The sequence below is a fragment of the Mytilus trossulus genome, chromosome 14 (assembly GCF_036588685.1).
Source record: "Mytilus trossulus isolate FHL-02 chromosome 14, PNRI_Mtr1.1.1.hap1, whole genome shotgun sequence".
NCBI lineage: Eukaryota > Metazoa > Mollusca > Bivalvia > Mytilida > Mytilidae > Mytilus > Mytilus trossulus.
Genome location: NC_086386.1, coordinates 24,605,620 through 24,632,541, shown reverse-complemented (window position 1 = coordinate 24,632,541; position 26,922 = coordinate 24,605,620). Strand labels below are relative to the sequence as shown.

Sequence of the window (26,922 nt, the reverse complement as noted above, 5' to 3'; positions counted from 1 at the left end):
CTGGCATAGGACAGGTGCAAACAAATGCAGTGGGTTAAAAACCGTTTTACAAGTTATAGACGCCAACCTTCATGCGTTTACCATGTTTACTGATTAATTCAACTTTGCAACTTGTTTCCGGGTCATACTAATTATTTCACTTGTAGAATAAGAATAAGAATAAGAATTTTATGAGTCTAAAATCCAAACAATAGGATTGTTACTAAAATACACAACAAAAACAAACAAACAGACAGGCATTTTAATTACAAAACGATAGTCATTAAACACTACAAACATGTAGCATTGAAAGAAAAAACAAAAACATAGATTATTAGTATTAATTATAATACTATTTTTGACAGCATGCCTCCTCTTTAAAATTATCAATTAAAATATTATACTTATGTTACAAAAAATATGTTATAATATATATAACATTATAAGTTGAAGCATCAATTACAGTGATATGTATATGTGATATGTATATGCCAAATTTTACATATTGTACAACTTCAGTTTGAATAATACAATAATTATATCTAAACTACTTGAAATAATACAACGAGCTAAACAATGTCAAAACTGATTTCAATGTCTTGTGGGGGTCTCATCACTATGTGAGGAAAAAGTTATCAAGTACTGCACCATCAAGTGTACTGCACCATCAAGTGTCTGTTCGCATATAAAAATAGACTTTCTTTCTTTGTTAATCTTTAACAATATATCAGGAAGAAAAACACATTATCCGGTCACATCCGAACTTATTTATAAGAAAAGTAAGTATAAGCGACAAACTATTTTCTTATTGTAACAAGAACATGGAAGACATAAGTTATCTGTGTAATCCTATGGTAGAACCATTTGTTTATGAAACTATAAGAGACAAGTTGGAAAGATACTCCAAGGAAACACCAGATAAAGAAGCCATCGTATTTTATACACCTGAATTTGAGAGACAATCTTTGACTTTTGGAAATCTATATAGAAAATCATGGGAATGTGCTCAAGGTCTGATCAAGTTAGGAATACAACCAGGTGACGTTGTTGGTCTAGGTTTACCGAACATTCCAGAATGGATTTTCTGTCATTTTGGAATTGCTCTTGCTGGAGCAATCACTCTTGGCTTTTCGTATTTGTCAGGACAAAACATTGTTCAAGCCCTAAATCAGAGTAAGAAATGCACGGCTATTATATTCGGAGATAGCGCTGAAAAGATTGACTTAGTCCGTCAATTTGTAAGTGGCACTAACGAGAATGGAAGAGTTTTAAAAACAGATGTTTCATCGCTAAAATATGCTATTCGGGTTGGAACAGAAGACGCTGGTGATTTTCCGTTCACCTTTGGTTCACTTCAGCAATTAGCGGAGTTAAATTTTGGTATAGAACTACCAATTTTGCTACCAGATGACGTCTGTATAATTATGATGACCTCTGGAACAACCGGTCAAAGCAAACTCATCCCCAAAACTCATTTTCATGTATCATCTGTACTACCAATGACCAACCAAGTGATGAGGATGGAAAAAGAAGACGTAATCTTTAATTGTCAGTCATTTATATGGATTGGTGGTTATGTCTTTCCGTTGTTAAATTTTGGCAACACATTGGTTACAGTAACTAGTTATTTAAACAACATAAGCACCGCGAGACAATTTGCAAAACTTACAGCAAAAGTCATTGAGAAAGAAAACTGCACTTTCGCTGGGATATATGGTCCATCTTTGCTAGAATTTTCGGATGGCGAATTAAATTGTTCAAGCTTTCCACTAAAATGTGTGACTACAGCAGGATTTCCATTATCTACAAAGTATGCTTCTGTAATTGGAAAAGTAGCCCGCCGTTTTATTAACGTTTATGGAACAACCGAACTTGGGTCTATCTGTTACAAAGAAATAGTACGACCTGAAGACTTTGAGGATTATTCCGTGGGATCTCCAGTCAGAGGCATAGAGATAACTGTTCTTGATCAAGCTGGTAAACTTTGTAAAAGAAACGTCACGGGAGAAATAAATGTTCGATCCAGTGTTCGTTTCCTTGGATATTTGAACAACCAAGAAAAAACCATCGAAGTTTTAGACCAGTCTGGTTGGTTTAAAACAAATGATATTGGGTACGTTACTTCTGATGGCCAGGTTGTCGTCAGTGGTCGTTTATCGGATGTTATCATAATAGGAGGTTGGAAAATGTCTCCTGTACATTTAGAAAATGTACTATCTGCGCATCCAGACATATTAGATGTCAAAGTTATAGCTATTGAAGACAAGGTGATGTTCCAAGAAGCATGTGCCTGTTTAATGAAGAAACCGGAATCAACAACCACATGGGACGATCTTAAAGCCTTAATTCCTAACAAAAGCATCACAAACAAAGAAAACATACAGAACAGACTTGCTGTTCCAAAATATCACGTGTTCATTGACTCGTTCCCTAGAACAATTAGTGGAAAGATTGACAAAAAACAACTAAAAGAGGAAGTTCTTAAAGTTTTAAAATTGAAATAATGACCGAGTTCAAGTTCCAAACAATTTTTTGCTACAATGATCTGTGTATTGTTTTTTTGTTTTTATTTTCTTCAAAATGATCTGTGTATTGTTAATGTATACAAATATTGTAATTTTTAACCATTGTAAATAAATTTCTTCTTTAAAAAAGCATATATATAACATTGATCAATTGAATTTTATATTAAAAAAAAATTAGTAGTAACTATGATTGCCAATGAGACAATTATCATGCAAAGTCCTAATGACGATTGTGTAAACAAGTATATCCAAAATTGAAATTGCTTTAAGCTCGTGCTGGGCTAGTTGAATAACTGCATGATAACAATAATAACAAGGAGTTTTGAATATGAAATATTTGTTAAAATTTGAAATTCTGAAATCATTTCTTTGAGATCAAATACAGAATAGAAAAATTTGTTCCCAAATACTACGTGGTCTTTGACTCATTTTAAAGAACAATTAGAGATTTAAAAGTTAGGCTACACATGGAGGAAGACTTATTTTTGTTAATAGTTATCAAAAGTACCAGGATTATAATTTTATACGCCAGACGCGCGTTTCGTCTACATAAGACTCATCAGTGACGCTCAAATCAAAAAAGTTAAAAAGCCAAATAAATACAAAGTTGAAGAGCATTGAGGATCCAAAATTCCAAACAGTTGTGCCAAATACGGCTAAGGTAATCTACTCCTGGGGTAAGAAAATCCTTAGTTTTTCGAAAAATTCAAAGTTTTGTAATCAAAAAATTTATAAAAATGACCATATAATTGATATTCATGTCAACACCGAAGTGCTGTTAACAATGTTTCAAAATATTGTCACATAAGTAAACACCACTTAATGTTTGTATAGTGTGGTATTGTTTGTCAAAGTATGCACTACCGCCTATTTTACTTTTTACATACCTACTTCCTTGTTTCGTAAGATATTGCAACTTTCACACTAATCTCAAGAAAACAAACGTTTGGGGCGGAATTAGGGATTAAAAAAGATGGCTTCTTAAATCTGTTTTTTATCTTGTGTTCGCTTTTAAGGAAAACGGAACCCTTTTAAATACAGTTGCGATTGAAAAGTGTGAATCTGTAATATGGATGAAAACATTTTAAAAAATCCGTTCATCTATTTAAAGGGACTATAGCTACGAGATATACATTTTTCAAATATTTTGTTTGATCGTTAATAAAAGAGATAAGGAAAATGATAATTCACTTTTAGAACCATATTAGCTAAGACACATCACTGATGAATTATTCTCTTGCAAGTGAACGATTCGACATCAATGAAATATTTAATTTAATCTCATAGCTAGAGATGAATAATGAATGTATTCATCAATTTAGGGAAAATAATGTCAACCTTAGAAGTGAACACGGATGAACAATCTGGTTGATTAGATCCACAAACAATAATTATACAGGTAAAACTGATGACAAATATGCTTTTAAACATACACTATGAATCAGACAGGATCCCGAAAATCCAGTTTCACGTGGTCGCTACATATCATATCAATACTTTTGTTTATATCATGTTATATAAACATCGGTAGTATTCGTAGGTAACCCCAATAAATAAAAAGACAACTTAAAGTTAACGTCACAAAAAATGTTGATACACATATATATACTCCATGCCTTTTCAATTGTGTACTCTAGACGTATGGTAATTTGGATACACGTTTTAGTATGTTATGAATAAAATATTTGAGTCAAATTGTTGAACATGACTTTGACAGCTAATGCCGCTTTAATGTTTTACGACCAATGGTCAGAAAACTATCTATCAATATAATATAAAAGCGATATGATATGTTTGCCAATGAGACAATTATTTAAGCCTTTCAATTCATATGGGGAAAGATTGCCAATGAAACAACTCGCCATCGAATATCAGTTATAGGTCAAAGTACAGTGTTTAACAAGGCACTAAACTTTCAACGAACAGCAAGCTATAAAGGGCCTAAAAATGACTAGTGTAAAACAAATCGAAGAAGAAAACTAATAGTCTTATCAATATGAAAAACAAGACGGTAAACACTTTGAACTTCAAATGGCCACACCTGAACAGCAGGTTCATGACTTTGGACAGATGCATACAAATGCATCTGGTTTAAACGTGTTAATAGTAGTATTGTCAAATCGTACACTATTGCTTATAAAAAAGATGATGTGGTATGATTGCCAATAAGACAACTATCCACAAAAGACCAAAATGACACAGACAACTATAGGTCACCGTACTGCCTTCAACAATGAGCAAAGCCCATACTGCATAGTCAGCTACAAAAGGCCCCGATAAGACAATGTAAAACAATTCAAATGAGAAAACTAACGGCCTTATTTATTTTTTTAAAAATGAACGAAAAACAAATATGTCACACATAAACAAACGGCAACCACTGAATTAACAGGCTCCTGACTTGGGACAGGCACATACATAAATAATGTGGCGGGGTTAAACATGTTAACGGGATCCCAAACCTTCCTCTAACCTGGGACAGTGGTATAACAGTACAACATAAGAACGAACTATAAAAAAGGCTTAACTCATCAGATGAACAAAAATACAAGTGGACGTGCTTAACTGGGTACTCGGATAATCGTTCGACCGATTAACCGGATAACCGTTGACAACACTGGTTAATAGGCATCAAGCTTCATCAATAACCGAGACAGTAGTGTATATCACAACATAAAAAGCCGTTCTATTAAATATCAATTGAAATGACTTTACTCGATAAAAAATATTTAATTAAAAAGTAAACATACACTGAACGAATAAAAGAGGGACGAAAGATACCATAGGAACAGTACTAGTCAAACTCATAAATCAAAATTAAACTGACAACGCCATGGCTAAATATGATAAGGACAAACGGGTACACAGGAAACAACATTGAAAACTAAAGACTGAGCAACACGAACCCAATCAAAAACTTACAGTGATCTCATCACATTCACCGAGCTACACGAAGGACTAGATACCATCAATTATGAGTTAATATAAAAAAAAAATGCAGTAATAGTTTCAAAAAGACAGCTCTGATTTTGGTCGAAATAATGTTATATAAAACAACGTATACTAATAAAATTGAGAATGGAAATGGGGAACGTGTCAAAGAGACAACAACCCGACCAATGAAAAAACAACAGCAGAAGGTCACCAACAGGTCTTCAATGTAGCGAGAAATTCCCGCACCCGGAGGCGTCCTTCAGCTGGCCCCATAACAAATATATACTAGTCCAGTGATAATGAACGCCATACTAATTTCCAAATTGTACACAAGAAACTAAAATTAAAATAATACAAGACTAACAAAGGCCAGAGGCTCCTGACTTGGGACAGGCGCACACTTGCGGCGGGGTTAAACATTTTTGTGAGATCTAAACCCTCCCCCTATACCTCTAACCAATGTAGAAAGTATACTAAGTCTTATAAATGTAAATATAATCATTTTGTTTTTGACATTTACGGAAACTATCATATACCTATGTTTAGGATTACTATAACACTTACAGGTAACATTTCAATCATGGGCCATCTGAAAGTTTAAGTATAAAATGTCGTTTCAAAATAAGATCTAACTCGTATGAAAATTTTCAATTGTTGGACATCGGGGTTTTAAAAAATGTATATATGACTTTGTATATACATCAATTATCATACATGTTGTTATCAAGGTTGGACATAATTCCAAAAGTACGGACAGAGACCTATATTACAATGTATTGTATGTCTCTGGTACGGATTTTATGAATGGTAAAATATCTTAAAATAAATTTTGCACGAGAAGTGATTTTTTTTTATCGCAATTGTCATTGGATAAGTTGGCAACGAAGAGACATGTATTGTCGAAATGCGCATCTGGTGCAAGAAAATTGGTACCGTTAATTTTATTGAGACAGTTAGAATTTTATTTGAGCAAGATTTATCACTCTCACGACATTAAATGTTTATGCATATATTATCCCTTTTTTCAAGAATGAAATGATCAGCGTGTAGGTGTTAAGAGATATTATTGATTCTTCAGTATACTATTGTACATGCTGTTCGGTATATTTTTTATTTATATAAATTAGGCAAACATTTTTGTCAACCGTTCTAGGGGTTGGAACGCACCATTTTTGAACGATCAATGCATTTAAATTGCGACATACGGTTGACCTCCACCCCCCCCCCCCACCCCCCCCCCCCCACCCCCAAACCTGGGTATGGATCCGCTCCAGACACCTTTAAAAAGAAATATCGTTGTGTAGAATATATATTTTAAACTATTCAGACTCTGTTGAAATGTAAAATAGGTGTACATGTACTCAAAAAATTAAAACTTTCATTTTCAAATTAGTCAAGTATAATGATGGGGTTGGACCTGTGTCGCTGCATGGTTGAGGTTGAGTTATTCTAATGCAGAAGTAAAAATTGACATTGCCTTTCATCAATCCAAGAGAATATTGACAAACATTTCTTTCTAGAATGAATCTTGAAAATGTCAAACTATCACCAAAGAGCAAGTTGCTACACGGTAGACTCAAAATTATTAATTATAACGAAACATAAAATGAAAAACTGTGAAAATGTTTAACCAACTTGAAGGTATTTTTGAAAGATGAACGGACAGACGGGCGAATAGAGACGAGTGGTTACTAAATGTGCCATAGCATTAAACGTCGCAGGAAAAAAATACTGCGAGGTTTTCAGTTTTTTTTGGTACAATTTCATAGATATCTTTTGAGTATTGACGGTTGTTTTGGTTTTTTTACAGTGTAAATAACTCTTTTCCATAAACATGAGTGGGTCTAGATTTATTACACATTATAGAGTAAAGATTGATCACGCCAAATAATATAAATACACAAATTCATGAGGATTTGTTGTAACCATATATGCGCTGCATAAGTATGTGATCGAACAGATCTATTTACAAAGAAAATCATTTTGTTTTATGTATATATCTCTATAATTTCTATTTTTATTCTTATTCTGAGATGACTCCTTGTTTTCGTCAAATGTAATCGTAAGTCTTAAGTGTAATCCTAGGTATAGACATAGTTTCCGCAAGTAGTACGGAAGTAGTACGGAATTAAACATTTTTTACAATATTGATATTTTTTTGGTTCACAGTACGAAGATTTATCGTCATACTAAATACTACTAAACAGAGACTTGATATAACACAAAATAAGTAAACCTTGCAGTACAGAAATGCATTAAAACTGTGTCAACAGGTCAAACTAATACAAAAATACAATTTGAGTTTACTATTGGTAACTGAAAGCTAGAAAAAAAATTAAAAAAAAACAATTGATAATTAGAATCATTCTTCAGAGAGTCAAATCAATAAAAATTCATTCCATGTATTAAGTGTTTTAATTTCGCAGACAGTAAAAGAAGATATGATTGGTGCAATGTCAAGTATAGACAGGCAGTACGATCGTTATGATTTAGCCTTAGAATAAATATGTATTATGTTATATATATATACAAATCAACTCTAAAACAAAAATAAACGTGGATGTGTATTTAAATAAACTCATCATAGATACCAGGACTAAATTTAGTATATACGCCAGACGCGTTTCGTCTACAAAAGACTCATCAGTGACGCTCGAATTCAAAAAAGTTAAAAAGGCCAAAAAAAGTACGAAGTTGAAGAGCATTAGACCAAAATTCCTAAAAGTGTTGCCAAATACAGCTAAGGTAATCTATGCCTGAGGTAGAAAAGCCTTAATATTTCAAAAAAATCAAAAATTTGTAAACAGTAAATTTATAAATATAACCATATCAATGACAATTCATGTCAGCACAAAAAGTGCTGACTACTGGGCTTGTGATACCCTCGGGAAACACCGTTTGTATTTATACATCTCAAAAATCACTCGAAAAGATTTCAAATATCTATATAGTTATGTTTTTACATGTTGATGACAAAAGGTTATTAAAGGTACGAGGATCATAATTTAGTACGCCAGACGCGCGCGTTTCGTCTACATAAGACTCATCAGTGACGCTCATATCAAAATATGTATAAATCCAAACAAGTACAAAGTTGAAGAGCATTGATGATCCAAAATTTCAAAATGTTGTGCCAAATACGGCTAAGGTAATCTTTGCCTGAGAAAAGAAAATCCTTAGTTTTTTGAAAAAATCAAAGTTTTGTAGACAGGAAATTTATGAAAATGACCACATTATTGATATTCATGTCAACACCGAAGTGTTGAATACTAGGCTGGTGATACCCTCGGGGACGAAACGTCCACCAGCAGTGGCATCGACCCAGTGGTGTAAAAGGTTATCAAAGGTACCAGGATTATAATTTAGTACGCCAGACGCGCGTTTCGTATACATAGCACTCATCAGAGACGCTCATATCGACAAAATCGCTGTTAGTGCCAATGTAAACAATATTCAAAGACTTTTACCACAGTAATGAAAATTAAAAACACAAAAACACTGAACTCCTGGGAAAATTCAAAAAGGAAAGTCCAAAATCAAAAGGCAAATTCAAAAGTCCAAACACATCAAACGAATGGATAAAGTAAGATATTAGTAAAGAAAACCTTTACTAATACAAAGGTATAAGAAGATGTGGTATAAGTGCTACTTAGACAACTCTCCATCTAAGTCACACTTTATTGACGTAAACCAATATAGGTGAAGTGCGGTCTTCAACACGTAGCTTTTGCTCACACCAAACAGCAAACTATAAAGGGTCCCAAACATAAAAAGTGTAAAACCATTAAAATAAGTGTGTTTGAAAGTTTGATGAGCCTACAAGAATCACATAGTGATTTCAACCATTTAAGTACAATTTCACGTGAAATGTAGTATGTGAAAAATCGTTTTTAACAATTCTATACAGGTAAACCAAAATTCACTCTATATCTATGATAGATAAATGATTTAAGGTAATTATCATGGTTACGAAATGCCCGAAATAACAGTGATGCAATGATTGCGTTCGCTTTAAAATATAAGACATCACTACACTCACGGGCATGACGAACAACTTGGGATAAATAAGCACAATGGAGACAAAGAAACATAGAAAAGGAAAATAAACAATAAGGAAATACAAATCGTTTCCTTTATCGGAAAATTTCAGTATAGAGTTTCCCTTAATAATTGAAATGGTTAAATTTTGAAACGGACAGCTTCTGCTGTTTATGTTAGATTTATTCAAAGTTTGTTTGGGAAATATTTTTCAGACTTAGTATATCAAAGAGAACCTCGTGTTCATTGACTTTTCACTAGAACAATCAGTGCTAAGGTTGAAAGAAAAAGATGTAAGAGGACGCTTTTCAGATTTTGAATCTGAAATAATGGCCGTATTTTACTTACGCAAACCAGCTTCAATTAATCTAACGCTGCGTTAATATGTGTATTATTACAATATAAATATATACAAATATTACAATCTCTGACTATTTTTAAAAAAATTCTTTTTGAATAGCTAAAGTATATTTATTAATTTGACTTTATAAACATTAGGGAGATGCTGCGAGTATGATTGCCTATGAGACAACTATACTGCAAACTTAAAATAACATGAATAACGAGTGTGTTCGCAACTATAGGTTTGCTTCAATCTTATGCATGTGTGGAAAAAGAAACTTTGAATATCAAAGTCTTGTAAAATATTGAAAAATCTAAAAACATTCTTTGAGAGGAAAGGCAGAAATAAAACAAAAATGTTTTACTGTAAACATTCCGTTTCAAATAACCACGTAACCATTGATTTATTCATAATAACAATAAGTGAAACAGATAAAAAGAAAAGGTTAAAATAGGAAGTTCTCAAGACTTTTAAATAGAAACCAAATTATGTATATTTCTATTATTACTGATAACTAATTAAGAAATAATTATTTTTGTTATCAATTATTCAGAAACTGTAACACAATTAAAATACATTTGTTTCATTGTGTGTCATTGTTTGTCAGAGTAGAAACTATAGGTTTTTTTCCCTATTGAAGATGTACTTCATATTTTCGTAATTATAAGTGATCACAACTTCCGTTTTTCTTTCTCAATCAATAAATATGCTATTGCAGACGGAAAGAAATGTAAAAAATAAAAAGATAGATAAATAAAATAAAATAAAAAAGACTTCTTTGCAATCTTGTTTTCACATGAAACTCTCTTGCATTGATTTGCGAGTTAAAAGACTGTATGATTCTGTTATATAGATGATAACATTTGATTAAATCAATTTAATATGTTACTTACAGTGGCCAGACAATCTCTATCGATATAAATGTACGGAGACAATTAAGGAGACATGATATGAATGCCAATGAGACACATATCAAAACCTTTCAAGTATTTTTTTCAGTAGAATTACTTGTGTGCAGAATTACTGAGAACAAAACTATGTATTTGATTATGAGTAATGCTTATCAATATCATTTTAACCTAAATCCTTTGAGGAACAGCTAATTGTAAGTTTAAACATTTTTTTGTTTCTCTTAATTGACTTTGATGTAGATAATTTTGGTAAGTTTTTTTGTAAAAGCAACTTTTTCCGGACTACAGACTAGACTTCATTGACAATGGTGATATAATCTTTAGTATCTAATTACACTGTATATCTCATAACATGTTTTGGAATTTGGATTGCGTCCCAAGTACATTTTTGGCCAATGAGGGCAATCAGAAGTTGAACTGCATAGTTTCTTTGGTTGTAGATTTTCAAAGGAAATTAAAAGAAAATGCGAACCATCTCTTTTGCATTCTCATGGATAGGGAAAAACCGAAAGATTATGGCCGGATCAAGGAATAAAACCACCAATTAATAAATGTTTCATTGTTCAAAAACAGGATGTTTTGATCCGAACAACAATGCAAATATGCCCTCCTTTTCAATTTCTTATATCATGACAATCTTTCACTAAGAGTTCTTAAGATATCACAAGTCATTAAGCCGTCATTTCAATTCATATCAAAATATGTATGTAAATAATTTTAATTTTAACCAGTTTCGAATTGTTTGTTTATACTTCAGAAATGTTTGCGCCCTAGGCTTTTTTCTATATTTGCCTTTGTTGAAAATTCTTAACTCTTTACCCTTGAAAGTTAGAAGTTCATAAATTTGCCAGGAATGTCGAAATCTATATGATAAAAAGGGATATAAACATAATGTTTAAACTCGTCTCATAAATTTGATGAAACAATCCTCGATATTTATGTTATGTTATAAGGATACATATATAATTGTCGTTTTACACATGTTGTGGCTTTGCACTTATACATCCCGTCATTGTGTTATTGTTCTATGGTACAATTTTTGTATTCTTGTCTTTCATTTTTGCTGGTCTGCTTGTCAGTATGACTTTTTGTGTTTCTTTGTTACATATGATGTAGCTCTGTGCTGAAACATCCTGTCATTGTGTTATTGTACTATGGCCCATTTTTTGTAATCTTGTCTTTCATTTTTGTTAATGTATTTTATCTTTATTTTTTGTGCTGCTTTCATACAGATTTATTTGTTTTTATGGTGATTAAGATTATAACACAATGTTGACTGCTGTATCCATATTTTTGTTTTTTTTACCTATTATGTCTGTTTGGTTTATTCACACATAATTGTCAATATAATGTAATTAATTGATACGACTATCATTCAATTGAGAGGTTTATCTATCTTTAAAACCAGGTTCAATCCATCATTATGAAAACGCCTGTTTTGAGTCAGGAATATGACAGTTATTCATTCGTTTGATGAGTTTAAGCTTCTGATTTTGCCATTTGAAAAAGGAATTTCCGTTTTGAATTTACTTTGGAGTTCAGTATTTTTGTTATTTTACTTCTGAAATCCTTTTATCTTCATTTTTTTAGATTCAGGGTATACAACTTTTAAAAAATCTATATAACACTTCAAACTAATGGCAGATAACATATATAATAACATAATACATAATGAAGGTTGAATGTATTAGTTTCTTTTAATAAAATATCAAACAACAATACTTATTATGTAAATTTAATAAAATGTACTACTACCAAAACATATACGTTTTTATGATTGTAACTTAATTAAATATCAAAATATAAATCATAATAAAAGTGCTTTATCACAGACTAGTGTTTAAGAAGATAAAAAGTATATTATAAATTTATTAGTAAGACAATTTATAAATGTTTGATTTATGCCCATTTTACTTATTTGAAGTTGATGAGTAGCCGGTCAAATTTGTTTTTTAAAAAAAAGGTCATTATAGGAATATAGAAAAAAAATCCATAAACATGATCATTTATAAGTAGTCGGTTATGATTTAACCATTTTGGTTCCTTTGTAGATATAATCTTGCTGGTCATTCAGTCCTTTGATTTTTTTTAATAAACAACCAAAGGGAGAGACGGTTGTTAAAACATAATTTCAGAAGAGGGAAGTTCAATTAGACTGTCCAATTCAGGTTTGATAAATCTTTACACAGTGTTAATATGTGGTGGCATTTTTGTTTTACTCTCGATGTCTTCGTTTTTACGTATAAGCTAAAACATCCTCGAGTCCTTGATTTTATATGACGATTATGACTTTGATTAAATACGAGAAAATTGAGCAGTGCCATACATAATCAATGCTTACTTTCAAACATTTTTCTCTTTGTTTGGAATATGAAAACGTCAAAAGATGACAAATGCCGAATGATGACACATTAAGTTCAAATCATGTGATTTTTGTGAATTGACCGTTTAGGATTTCACTCTCACTTTTGTAATTCATTAAAAAGTCTGACAAAATTGAAGTCTGTTTCATCAAATAAGAATGCACAAATGACCACTAGTGTGCTGCGTTTTGTATTTAACAAGTAGTTTAAACTACCTAACGAGATTTTGTTAGGTAGACGAAATTTGCGATACAAAGATCGAATAGAATTTTTATGTCCAAAAAGCAGATCAGGCATATTATGACTATATTTCTTGACGACTAATTTTTTTGTGATTCATTATAATTATACTATTATAATGACTGAAAAAAAAAGTTTTTGTTGACCAATATAAACAATATGTTTACCTATCTTTTCCGTGCGTAAAATGTATTGCGACATTTCTGTTCGAAAAATGACTTGTGTCATGGAATAAAACGTTTGATATGTAACAAATCATTTCCTTTTTTCTTCGGAAGGTGCTATTAAAAAAATATCTACTCTATATGTGAAAATATTGTTGAAAATATAAAAGTGGCAATTCGTACCATTCATACCTTTAATTAGTTTCACTGATGAAATTGATATGAACCGTCCAGTTTCCAGTTTGAAAGTCAACTCAGTAACTGCATGTTCTGATTTAATCAATACACGTGTATGAAAAAAAAATGACTAAATATTGAGGGAAACTAATAATACCTGAATCCAAATAACTAAGTAAAGATTCAATAACATAACCAGCCCACATTACAATAAGTAATAGAGGTAAACTGGGAAGAAAAAAATGACAGAAATTTTAAATTCATTTTTTTTCAATAACGAATAAAAATATGTCAAGAAAAAATTTGCAAGAATTTCAAACAGTAAAGTTACTGAAACTTTAATTTGTGTATTTAAGGCAAACGAAAGTTCGAGAATCAAAAGTATACATAGTTATATACAGAAAATACGCATTTTTAAACCCATTAATGTTGCACAAATAATAAATGGATACAAAGTAAAATCATTTCTTAAAACACTGCACACAAATCATTTTGTTTATTTCTTGTCATACAAGTGAGAGATTTAGCTAGCTATAATTTCAGGTTCAATCAATCATTTTCTACATAAGATAATGCATGTACCAAATCAGGAATATAACAATTGTCTTCCTTTTGTTTGATTTGTTTGAGCTTTTGATTTTGCCGTTTGATTAGGGACTTTTCGTTTTAAATTTTCCTCGGAATTCAGTATCTTTGTGATTTTACTTTTTCCTAGGGGAAAAATACTTTGTTCTCAAGGTACGCACATAATATCATTATCGTATAAACAATTTTAACATTTATAATATAGGATATATACATTTTCATAAATATCTAAAAATTGGTATACCACACTTATACAAACTAAATGTTCTATTTTTCATATTATGAATAAGACAAAAGAAAAGTATTTCATTCCAATCCAACTGTTGCACCTATATAAAACTTCTTATTAAATTGGTCTAGGAATATGCAGGCACTCAAGTTCCCTTAAAATCTCTGGTATATGGTTTTTAGTGATGTCACCATAGTGTTCCAACGATTGTGCATCACTGCTTATGTATGATGAAGACGATTGGTAACCGTAACCAGCTCTGTTGTTTATTCTAGTCAATAAAAATATCAACTGCCTAGAAAAAAATGTTTACTTTTTTTATTTGTAACATTTGTTTCAAGATATCTCGAACAAAGAGGACCCTCTACTATTTCGTTAAATTAAAAGCAGTGCCAACTATGCATAGCTTTGCAGCCGTTGAAAACTTACGAAACTTCCACATATTATAATGACTCACCATTACTTTATTTCTGTTAATTATAGACCCTTATTATATGTTTCATAACGACTGAGCATCGATATTGCATTATAATAACTCGAGTAATTTAATTTCAATATAATAGTTAACAAGCTTTCGAGCAGTTTATTATATTGAGTTTTCTATCTTAATTAAATAACGAGAATTGATATCAAGCGATATCCAATTCGCACTTCTTCATCCTGTTTTGGCGCCAAACTTAAAGATCAGACATTTAACAAATTTGTGCACGTTTCTAAATGTAATAAAATTAACTTGAAGAAGATTTACAGGTTAAACGTTTGAGTGTTTGGTATATAATTGAACAATTCACATATGTCCGTTGCAATGGATGTACCTTTTGATAAAATATAAGACGAATTAGCCGACAAAAAATGAATCTGCAATTGTTCTTGATAAAAAATATGACTTGAAATCTTAATTGTAATATAACCAAATAATTATGTATCTGATGCAGAAACATACTAGTATACTTAATGGCATACATTGGAGACGATAAAACATATAATCGTTCAATTGTAAAGTGATTTCTCTATGATAAATACCTATGTCCTGGTGGTATTACATCTTGTGTAAACAAAGAACCCCTGGTGCTCATCAAATTTCGGGAGTTCCTACAGTCTTCCTGTATTGAGAGATACTCCTTTACGTCTTTATTTTCAACTATCAATATTATTCCATCCAGGGCAAGACTGTAGGTTTTAGCCTTAATCTCCTTCAAACTCTGAAAAATTACAACAGACCAAGATGTAATCACCGACATAGTCTTTACAATAGATGACCAACATAGTTCTTAAACTAATCTATCTTTTCAGTTTGAGAAGAATTTCATATAAAGGTTGTATATCTCATCTTTCAATTGTTTTCAATACAATGTCATGGTATCACTTCCTGAATTTAGATATGCATCAAATAAGAAGAGCACGAAATCTGAATTGAATATTACTTTTAAAGTTATATTTGTTTTCAGACACTGATTGTTTGATTGAAGATACAAAGAGTGAACATATTAATAGATGCATGAACATAGATATAACAATACACATCTGCATTGATCTGAAATTTTTTTAACCTGTTGCTTTCCTTCGTCGACTGCTAACTGTATCAAAGTATCTGCCAAAAAATGTTTGTACCCAGCAGTTACAGAGTCATTCTCTTCTACAACAATATTCTGTGTACTGTGTATTGTCAGGACAAAATCACGTTGGACATGACTGCTATGTTTCCCTAACAAATTAAAACATACTGTATATGTAAAAGTAGACATACTCTCGTTATAATTTTTTTTTATATCAATTATATATTGTTGTAATTATTTATTTGTATACAAATATATTTTTTTGTTTGGTACCTTACATTCTCCACAAAGAATTTTCAATAAATCGGGCAGGTTTTAAATGGGGCTTCCAACTTATTTTCAAGACGCTTTTTCCAATGGATTAAAACAATGAAGTATTTAATCTTTCACAGCACCAGTGTCCAAGTTATGAACATAGGCTATCAGCAATCAAAATCAAGCTTTGGGTTTAATGTAAAATTGCTGATTGTAGACGGTGTGTTTGGAGTTTGATGGAGGGGTGTTGTCAGAATTTGACTCTATGAGGGTTCACATTTAGGTAGTGTGCATAAGATAACCGTCTACATCCTCATGCAATATTATCATTATGGTCTTATCCCCCTTAGCACAGGTATTAGTTTGTGTAAATTTAAAAGACGGAACAATTGAATCTGTGACCTAATGCCCACTTATGAAACCCCTGACTGCTAAAAGAATAAGATACACAAAAGTTGTAAAGTGATAAATATAAAAAATGTATCGCTTTGTACAACTGCATCATAAAAACTATGAAACACAATTTCAAAAATACTTCTAATGTAGTTCCTGAAAAAGGTGTGACGACAATATTCATAGGACGGACTAACGGACTGATGGATGGACGGTCGGACTGACAGACAAACTGAGAGAGGTTAAACAGTTTATTCTGCCTTTCTAAACAAACGTTTTTTAATGCTAGACATATTTTGTAACAAAAAATGGCGCGCAACAAGATTTCGAAAAACAACATTTGCCATGATACTGTGTTCATGAAGGTATATGTATTTTTTTTTACGGAAACATCTAAATGAACTATGCAGCAACTACATATATAGGACTACGTTGCTTAAATGAGGGAAAATCTAAATAGTTATGTGACAACTGGATATTTCTTTAATTTTCGCTGTTCAAATCATCGTTGTTTTAGGTAAAATAGGTTATAGTGATGGCACGACATTATACTACACAAGTAAATTATTTCTCAATAGATTGATGTCACATCTACATATTATGTCTGTTTGGGTTGACAAACAAATGTTGCCAATATAACGGACCCATAAACAACGATAACAATGATGATTTCAATTTCCTAACTGACCATATATATAAGCAACATTCCAGCAGCACCTACATACGTGGTATACGGGGTAAATGTTTCCCAATTGATAGGATATTCTCGGGCTTGCCGTGAGTCTTGATGCTCATATTTAAGCCATTTAACATGGTGAATTTGAAATCATTCCTTCTTTAAAATTTACAGTCGCCAACACAAATTCGTTGTTTTAGCATAGCAACTCGGCGGTTGGTGGAGCATAATTTGCTTTCCCTTCGAGAGCACATGAAATCACTTCCAGTTTGTGATATGGATCGGGTTGGTTAGTCTTTAGTTTTTAATGTTGTTTTTATGTACTATTGTTTGTCTGTTAATGTTTTTCTTTTTTTGCCTTTGCGATGTCAGTTAATTTTCTATTTTTGAGTTTGAATGTGCCTCTGATATTTTTCACCATACTTTTTCTGTCACACAATTCAAAGGTTACGATAGGTTTAAATCAAAATTCAAACCAAGTTCGGAAAAGAACACTACAAAGTGATGACAGCTTTGTTTCACTTGTTTTTTCCATTGATTGACTACATTTAATTTTGTCAAGTTATTATGGGGGTCTCTATTTTTATTTAATTTTACTATAGAAAATAGTATATGTTATGGTTTTTTTTAAATATTTAAATGACCATTGAGAACCTGGTTAAATTTTGCTGATTGGAAATCAAGATTTTAAAAGTGAACGGTAAGATCTTGCAAAACGTTATTTGAATTTCCTCTCGTTTGAATGGCCATTGTTATATTATAGTTTGTTTCTTTGTGTGCTTCATTTTAATGTTGTGTTTTAATTATGTCGTTGTTGTCCTCTAATATGTGCTGCGTTTCCCTCAGTTTTTGAAACCCGGATTTGGTTTTTTTGTCAATCGATTTATGAGTTTCGAACAGCGGTATACTACTGTTGCCTTTATTGAATCATTTGATATATAGTGTTGCTGTATATGCAATATAAACTTTATCGTCATAGCTCTCCCTCTCTTATCTTTAAAATGAGATAAAGTCAGCCTATTCATACCTCCATCTAAATGTTTAAAAGCCAGACATGCAATGATGTATTCTCCTCTTTGTAGATGTTCTATTTCACATCCCACGTAACTTTTGATGTCTCTCTTACTATGACCCACAGTTCTCATCTTTTTACCATCCACGATTTCCATCGCCACTATTAACATGTCAACAAAGTCTTCGTTGCTGCTGCTACCTCTAAAGATATAAATTCTGGAGATTAAAATACATTGACCTCAATATTAAATGATGATATAATAATAACAAAAACAATGACGAAAATTGTTTTAAGGATTGTTTATTTATAGCTATGACGTTGTATCAGACATTTTTGCAGATTTCATATTGGATTCAACTTTCCTGTAAACGTTCGATGGTTTGCTGTGTTATACTAACTGTGTTATACTAAACTTTTATTTCAGTAATAATAGACAAAAAGTTAATCAAATATAATTTTAAGTTGTTCTTTAAATTCAATGCAAAAGGTTTTTAAATCGTGTTATTCTAACATAACAGTTATAATAATGTTCACTTATCATTGTAAGAACTGAGGTAACTCATTTTATAACATTAAAGGAATACTAAATATTAAATAGAATAAATCTATAACATTTCTGAAATCCCACCTTCTACAAATGTCAAAGAGTGTTGTATATTTAATGGTGGTTTACGGTCATGAGAATTGTCAATTTTCCAAAGTTTAACAGTTTATAGTCTAACACAAATATTCCCAAAAAGGTTATCATTAAAAAGATAAAAAGCCCTAGTTATAATTAAATAATTCATAGGTTATAATCAAGTTACGCAGTAAAACTATTACCTCTTATTCTTTTGGTGCAGTCCTATACACAGATCAGTTTTGTTTTGTACATAAACTTTTACAAACTTCCATGGTCCATCAGCAGTTGAAGGGAAAGATCCTTTGATTCTTGTTTCATACCAGTCTCTTGTTTTGCAAATGTCTACATCCCCAAAATGCCTGATTAAAAAATTTAAAAATGGTTCATGGACTTGCCTTTCCTGGATTTGCCGTGAAGTTATACTTTAATCCGAGAAGTGCAATCAAAACCACAAGTTAAAAAGGGTCAGACATCACCAAATAGAAAAGGAAAACGCTGAACAAAAGACAAACAGTAGACTACGTAAAACTGAACAGAAATAAAAAGAAACGAAAAATTGCAAAACAAAAATGTCACTAGTCACACACCTTGACATTTGCGAAAAAGGTGTTTTTCTTTCTTGCAATATTTTTGTTTATCTTGATAGCAGCATTAATCAGTCAGTCAAAACTGTTTTGTTCGATTATATTGATATTTGTTTTGGAGATGCTATATCCTGACACGTGCGATTGGTATTCTGTTTTTATGTCATGAATGTTAACTCAGGGCCAAAATTCATAAAGACCCACTATAAAATCAAAACAAAGAACAGCCGGTACAGGCATACTATTTTATAATGCAAGTTATACAATTCCGTGACACAAGTATTTATCTCTTGTAATTCTAAAAGTTGTGACTTTCAATAATATTCAATATGAAACTACGTAATTGCTGTTGGCTTATTTCTTATTATTTCGTATTAAATAGTGTAGGGATTGTTTTTATTATCAATAGTGGAGGAATTGTCAAGGTTCTGTTTTTTGGTGGAGCGTTTTTAATATCTGATTGATATGAACATAAGAGCAATCTTAAGTTCATAGATTTACTGTTAATATTTAATTGTAACAAAATCGTGAGCGTTTTCGTATCAAGAGAATTAAAACGACACACTATGCCCAAAATGAACAAATATATAACAGAGATGTTTTTTGAATAAAGAACGCCTTACTTTCTAAAATCTTTAAACTCTATCCAGAATATTCCATGTTTGTTTCCATCTGGTTTCAGTTGCTGTTTGACCTCAGGTTTGACCTTCTTCCATTTTGAAGAGCTATCACTCCAATCACCTTTCCAGGATTCGCTACCCCATGGATTTCTGATTTTTAACAATCTAAATAAAGGTAAATGTTATACTTGAAAAGGATGTGAAAAGGACTAGACACGTTTGTCATTTGGCTAACGACATCCATCAAATTCCCAATAGAAAAATAGTTATTGTATTGTATATAGTCCTATATGTATTTTTTATGAAACTTCATGATTGCATGGCACGATGTATTATAACTGTTGCCTATGTGAATACAATTTCAAAGATACGAGGATCACAATTGTGTACGCCAGAGGTGTGTTGTGTCTACAAAAGAGTGACGCTCTTTTGAAAATTAGAAAAAATATATACAAATAATAGGCGAAGATAAAAAGCATTGAGGGTCCGAAATTGTTAACGCTGATATGGTTAATTCATGAAGTATAATATCATCGGTCTACGAAAAGTTTTGGTGTTAGTTGTGTGTAAACAGTTAATTCATAGTTATGACTATATCAATGATAATTCATGTGAACACAAAAGTTCAAAGCACTGGGCTGGTAATAAAATAGCCACGGGGGGTGGACCTCATACAGCAGCTAAAATGTGAATCTTCTGCGTATCTATGCTTTTTTCGACTTTTGCATTTTTTGTTTTTGTTTTGTTGTGTTTGTTTTTTGTTAAGTTTTGTTCCCTTTTTTTTCTTGGGATGATTATTTTTGCATTTATTACATAATTCACAAATTTCATCGAACGTTATAAACTCTATTGATATCTATTTTTTCAAAATGTTACACTGGTTAAAAACTGCAATATTATGCTACAATCCTATTTAATTTTTATTGGAACTTCCAGACAGATATGTAAATATTTACTTTTCTCCAGTATCCATATCATATACATCTAGAAGAGAGTAGGCATGTCCTGTTATCAGCCCAAGTGATTTACAATAATCTTCAGTAAATCCATCTTTAGTTTCACATGATGTACACATCAAATACCTATCAAAAATTTAAAAAAATGATGTAATTCTAACCTATAGGGTTCACATACACTTCTTTAACATATTTTACGCTTAATTACCATTGTCCTTATTTTCATTTTTACTAGGGTTATTTGGAATAGTACCGCATATCTTTTCAAATGTAATTATTGATAAAAAAAAATTGACAGATCGGTTTGAGATGTAAATCACAGCTTAGAGGCGGAAGTTGTATTTCCTTTTTTCGAAATTGTTATATTTAAAATTTCCATAAAAGCGCGAGGGTCTCTGTTTCATAAAATTCAATGAAGGTTTGACAAAGTATAGGAATTCTTTAAAAATTCAAACAAAGACTTTGTCTAAAGTTAAATTATCATCAATTTTTACAAGTTTGCACTGAAGGCTGTCTTATGGTCCAAGGACACAGTTATCGTCCTTTGGTTTTCGTTGTCTACGAATATAGTCCCTAGTGTAAACAGTGTATGACTTGCATGTTTTATTTAATACACTTTCCCAATTTATTTCTTTATATTAAATGCATGAACTATTAAGTAGAGGGATGTAATTACATGTCAAAAAAATTTGGGTACTGAAACTATATGTTAAGTAGTGAATTGGTCCAGTTCTAAAAGGTCAAATTTTATCACGTCTGAAGCTGTCAAACTGAATTGTACACCCCCTTAACACAGAATTGTCAATATTTTGAGTTAGAGCTGGTAGAAGTTTCTATAATTTTGATAGTATTTGTCTCACTGGTAGTACACTACACTGTAAAAATATTTTTGAGAAAGAGCAGGTGCGATTTTTTTAATTTGAATTTATTGTCTAAAAGAAATGCACTACAAAATAACTGTGTTCTCGGGCCTTATTATAAAACTCAATGATACCAAAAAACACAATGAAAAAACAGACTAGTGGTAATACACTTCGAGATTGAATTAAAAACTGGATTTCTTTCTTTATGGTATTAAAACTGTTTGTATTCTTGTCTTTCATTTTTGTTCATGTGCTTTGTCTATATACCTTTTTGTGTTTCATTGTTACATATGACATGGCTCTGTATTTATACATCCCGTCATTATAATATTGTGGCAATTTTTTTTATCAAATGAATGGTCGTTCTCTTTTTCTTTCGATGCTGTTTTCTCGTGAAAATTAAACCACTTCTTCTTTTCTTATTATGAAACCATTTTACTTTCCTTACCTGCAATCTCTAGCATGTGTCAATCTTGACCATATTAACATGTTATCAATGGTCTTTGAAAAATCTATTTTGTCTACAAATAAATCATGGTCAACTTTATTCAAAACAAGCAAAGTTAATCAGAGATGCATCTTTTAAATAACTTACAGTTAAAATAATATTTCAATTTAAAAAACGGGGACATTTAATGTTTATCACATAAACAACGAGGCAATACAAGTAAATTTATTAACAGTTTCATTCGACATGCATTACATATACTTATCATAGATACCAGGACTAAATATTATATATACGCCAGACTCGCGTTTCGTCTACAAAAGACTCATCGGTGACGCTCGAATCCCCAAAAGTGTAAAAAAGCCAAATAAAGTTCAAAGTTAAAAAGTTTTATATACTTATATATTATCAAACACATCTTAACATAATTAGGTAATGTCTTGGGATTTGTTATTCAAGTACATGTTACTTTCAACTTCAACAACAGTTTCAATATTGTATAATGTATAATGTATATAATGATATTTTAATCTATTTGAGCTAGTAGTATATGTACCATTTAAGGACAGATGTTCACATGGTTCACCAGTAAGCAATGCCAGAGACTCAACAGTCCTACCAGCTCCTAATGCTTGATAACATCCATGCATCTTAGCTGCCGCCTTCTCAATCAGTGGAACCCATAACTGGCCTCTTCTTGCCTGTAATTGATCCATGGAGATGATGGATAACTGCTTTACATTTAGTAGAAAATTTAATGCATACTTGTATTAGAACGAAAAAGTGTTAATGTGAAATGAATATGAAACCTGCTTTGTACTAGACTGACCTGCTGAGCTTGTATTTTTAACTTCATAGTACAATAATATGCAAAACGCTGGAAACATATAGTCTCCCAAACACATTATTATTCAACAGAGTAAATAATTCCTTACTCGCGTACAATTATGCTTTTTAATAGTTTAACTATTCCAGTGATCAAACCAACTAAAACCCTCCTACATAAAAGGGAAGCAATTGAAAAATTGCATTTATCGAGGAAACATATCTTGATCTTTAATATAAAAAGTTGATGCATTAATGAAATACCAAAAAAAAAATTCACTGCTTGTTTTAGAGCCTCCCTTCCCTTCCTTTACTTATGAATTCACTAATAAGTACCTAAAAATAATAAAACATCCATCGTATTTCAATTTCAGGACACTTTTAAACTTTCAACCAATTTCAAACGTCAAATGTATTAAACATAGATATTCAATCTGAACTTGTATTTATGTTATTTACTAATTAAGTACAGTTCTTAATCTAATAATCAGTCTTATCAGAGATATTATTATTATGGTATATCTAACCTTCGAATATTTAAGTCTTTTATGCTGATCTACAGGGAAGTGGTCATCTAAGACAACAGTTTTCCAGATGCCATCTTTACAAAGTCGTACAACGTATGCTCCTTCGGGACAGTAATCTTTGGTAACAACAATTCGTTCCACCAACTTTTGTCTCTCAGCAACAACAGCCAGTGCACATATGAACCTACATGTATAAGATAAGCAAATGTGTCAACTAGGTCAATAGAAACAATCCTATATTTATTATTTGATTTAAAGTTTACTGTTCAATGATCTTTTACACACAAGATGTCATGTGTGTCTCTACATAGATAGTCAATGAATGATTTATTCTTTTATTTATTGGTTTTCAAAATTCAGACAAATTCGTTGATACTTCATACAAATTTGTTAACATAATTTTCAAATAGACATACAATGATATATATTTTTTATTGTTGTCCACCACCATCTCTCCAATTAAACGAAATTGATTAACGTGTAAGTGGATCCTCTCACCAGCAGTTGCCTATTTCTCCTTGCATGATATCATTTGCTGTTGGTTTGTCGTAGACTTTCCAATCTATAGGACCTTTCCCTTCTACATCTTTGACCTCTTTTAACCTCAACCATTTGATGTTGCTGCCACCAGGTGGTGGATTTTTGAACAGGGAGTAGTCAGTTGGCGGAAATTCTTTATCGGTAAAGTTTATCTTATCCTGTAACATTCAAAATGTTTCAAACATATTTATTTATAAAGATGTCATTTCAATAATAATGTAGTAAAAATAAGATTTAAAATTTACTTATTTCTTTTCACCTTAAAATTTTATTGGAAAAGACAATGCCTTATCACATGCGTATTCCAATTCTTTCATAACCCACTTTATTAAAAGGTTTGGTAGACTATCTGTAACTAAATATCACAACTATTCTCCATACAGTACTATATGAACGAAACGCGCATCTGGTGTATTAAATAACAATCCTGGTGCCTTTGATAACTTGTTCTACTAACCTACCTTAACAGTTTCGATACTTCAATATTTCTTTATATAAGTTTGCTGTGTCACCTATTGTGTCTGTTTTGTTCATGCATCGTAAATATAATGGAAATTGAAACGACTGTCATACAAGTGAGAGTTTAAGCGCTATAACACCAGGTTCAGTCCACTATGTTTTACATCTGAAAATGCTTGTACCAAGTCAGGAATATGATAGTTGTGTCCATTTATTTGATGTGTTTTGTCATTTTATTTTGCCAAGTGATTAAGGACTTTCCGTTTTGAATTTTCTTCGGATTCAGTATTTTTGTGATTTGACTTTTCACATCAAAATGGACACGAAAACAAAATTTACCTTCTTTTTTTCTAAACAATTAAAGCATGCCAAAGTGTTATGCATTTAGTTAATGATATCACTTAAATGAATATTGAATCAATTTAGTTATACTAAAAGTAGAATACTGCTTATGAACCTGAAGAGATGCTGGGTGTTATTTGATTGAATTTAAATACAATACCTGTCCAAAAAAGACAAATGACATCTATGGGTCAATTAATGGTTTCAGTAGACGACAGGTGTCAATACAATATATAAAGCTCTATATTGTTTTGGATCTAAAACAGTTGATTTCTGAGCAGTTTTGAAACAAATTATCCTAATTTATCTTTTGATGATCAATAACTAGCCAGGTCAAGTTGTTTATGGTGGCTTGTTAATACAAATGACAAATATTATATTTTCAGTTGTGTGTATGTCTAAAATTAATTAGAAACTTACTTGTATTGAACAAAAATAAAGGATCGAATATCTTTAGTTGAAAACAAACCTGTTTACAGTTTAACACAATTTTAGCCCATTCTGCCTCTACTAGTCTTGTTTTAATTGTCCTCAAATTCTTAGCTCGGACTGACTGCCTTCGATCATGTCTTAAAGGCTTAGATTGTGGTCTACCAACAAAGTTTATTCCAGTAACTCTAGGTTTACTAACTCCACATTGTTCACACAGTTTACTTGAACTGTTGCTTTGAGAAGAACACTTTTCACAAGTCCATCTATCCCGCATCGGCGATGGACTCTTCCTTTCATGACCATTTAAGTGTTTGTCAACTAATTCTATTTTTCCTTTATCTAAATCTTTTGCCGGTTTTGCTAGAGCTCTTTCTTTTCTTTTCTTTGAACAAGTGCTACACGTTGTTAAATGTTCAGAGGTAAGATTGTCACATGCATGACATTTCCACTGTTTACCTCTATTGCAACATGGAGCCTTCATATGATGGCATTTTCCACAAACACCTTCATCTACACCATTCGAATGAGTGCATTGACAACATTTCCATCGTGATGCTAAACGGTTATCGGCTGAACGTGGTCTTCTATGTTTATCTGCAACTGGCGTAACACCTAAAAAGTTATTCTTCATAGGTTCTTTTTTACCTTTATCCCTAGCCAAACGATCAGCAGATTGTGAACGTTTCCCTTTCCCAACACTTTCATTCCGAGACTTTTTACACCTTGAGCATTTCGATTCCGAAACAGGATTCAGGTACTGGCAGTCATTGGTTTGGCATCTCCATTCCAGATTATGCAAATGTTTGTAACAAACCTCGCATCGCTGTTTGTAGGAAGGGTTTTCTAATGTACACTCTGGACAAACTACTGTTGACATTGTGCTCGCTTGTTTTGAAATTCTAAAACATATATAAAATCATATCTGAGCAAAGTTGTAAGTTGGAAGGCAATAACAGAGGATGACACAATTAAAAAAAATAAAAAAAATAAGGAAAATGTAAGCAGAAAAACAAGTCAGAGAAGTAAGAAAAGTAAATCAAATGAGAAAGGAAAACAGCTAGACCTTCAAAATCCTCAAAAGAAGTGAAGCCAAAAAGAGTTCCAAAAGAGACAAGAACAGTTGTGCTGGTACGTCTGGACGTAATTTAAGAGGAGGGACCATTAGCATAGATGATTTGATAGACTTTCTTTGTATGCAACCTTATTGGCCTTCCTCGAGACCTAAGGAAGTGTAATTCTATAATGTTTGTCAATTGTGGACAGTGTACAATAGAAAATTGTGGTCATTGGGTTCATCTGAAATAAATTGTTGTGATAAAAC

The 26,922-nt window shown here is 31.7% G+C and overlaps 2 protein-coding genes across 3 annotated transcripts in view; one reads left to right on the top strand and one right to left on the bottom strand.

Annotated features, from left to right (window-relative positions):
* Positions 1 to 26,494, bottom strand: part of LOC134695659 (calpain-15-like) — a 56,971-nt gene extending 30,477 nt beyond the window's left edge. The window contains exons 1-12 of one of the 2 annotated variants that reach the window (XM_063556996.1): positions 25,639 to 26,494; positions 24,327 to 24,526; positions 23,829 to 24,012; positions 23,033 to 23,177; positions 22,477 to 22,549; positions 21,166 to 21,291; positions 20,213 to 20,374; positions 19,206 to 19,364; positions 18,396 to 18,583; positions 16,039 to 16,193; positions 15,512 to 15,690; positions 14,037 to 14,783 (exon numbers count right to left, since the gene is read on the bottom strand). In XM_063556996.1, the coding sequence (XP_063413066.1) occupies positions 14,606 to 14,783; positions 15,512 to 15,690; positions 16,039 to 16,193; positions 18,396 to 18,583; positions 19,206 to 19,364; positions 20,213 to 20,374; positions 21,166 to 21,291; positions 22,477 to 22,549; positions 23,033 to 23,177; positions 23,829 to 24,012; positions 24,327 to 24,526; positions 25,639 to 26,478 (2,589 nt within the window). In that variant the 5' untranslated portion in view covers positions 26,479 to 26,494 and the 3' untranslated portion in view covers positions 14,037 to 14,605. Of the gene's footprint in view, positions 1 to 14,036; positions 14,784 to 15,511; positions 15,691 to 16,038; positions 16,194 to 18,395; positions 18,584 to 19,205; positions 19,365 to 20,212; positions 20,375 to 21,165; positions 21,292 to 22,476; positions 22,550 to 23,032; positions 23,178 to 23,828; positions 24,013 to 24,326; positions 24,527 to 25,638 lie in introns of those variants that run through there. The other variant, XM_063556994.1, reaches the window with a different exon arrangement.
* Positions 763 to 2,649, top strand: LOC134695974 (medium-chain acyl-CoA ligase ACSF2, mitochondrial-like). The gene has a single exon (XM_063557479.1). The coding sequence runs from the start codon at positions 801 to 803 to the stop codon at positions 2,481 to 2,483; it is 1,683 nt and encodes a 560-aa protein (XP_063413549.1). The 5' UTR covers positions 763 to 800; the 3' UTR covers positions 2,484 to 2,649.
* Positions 26,495 to 26,922: the final 428 nt, after the last annotated feature.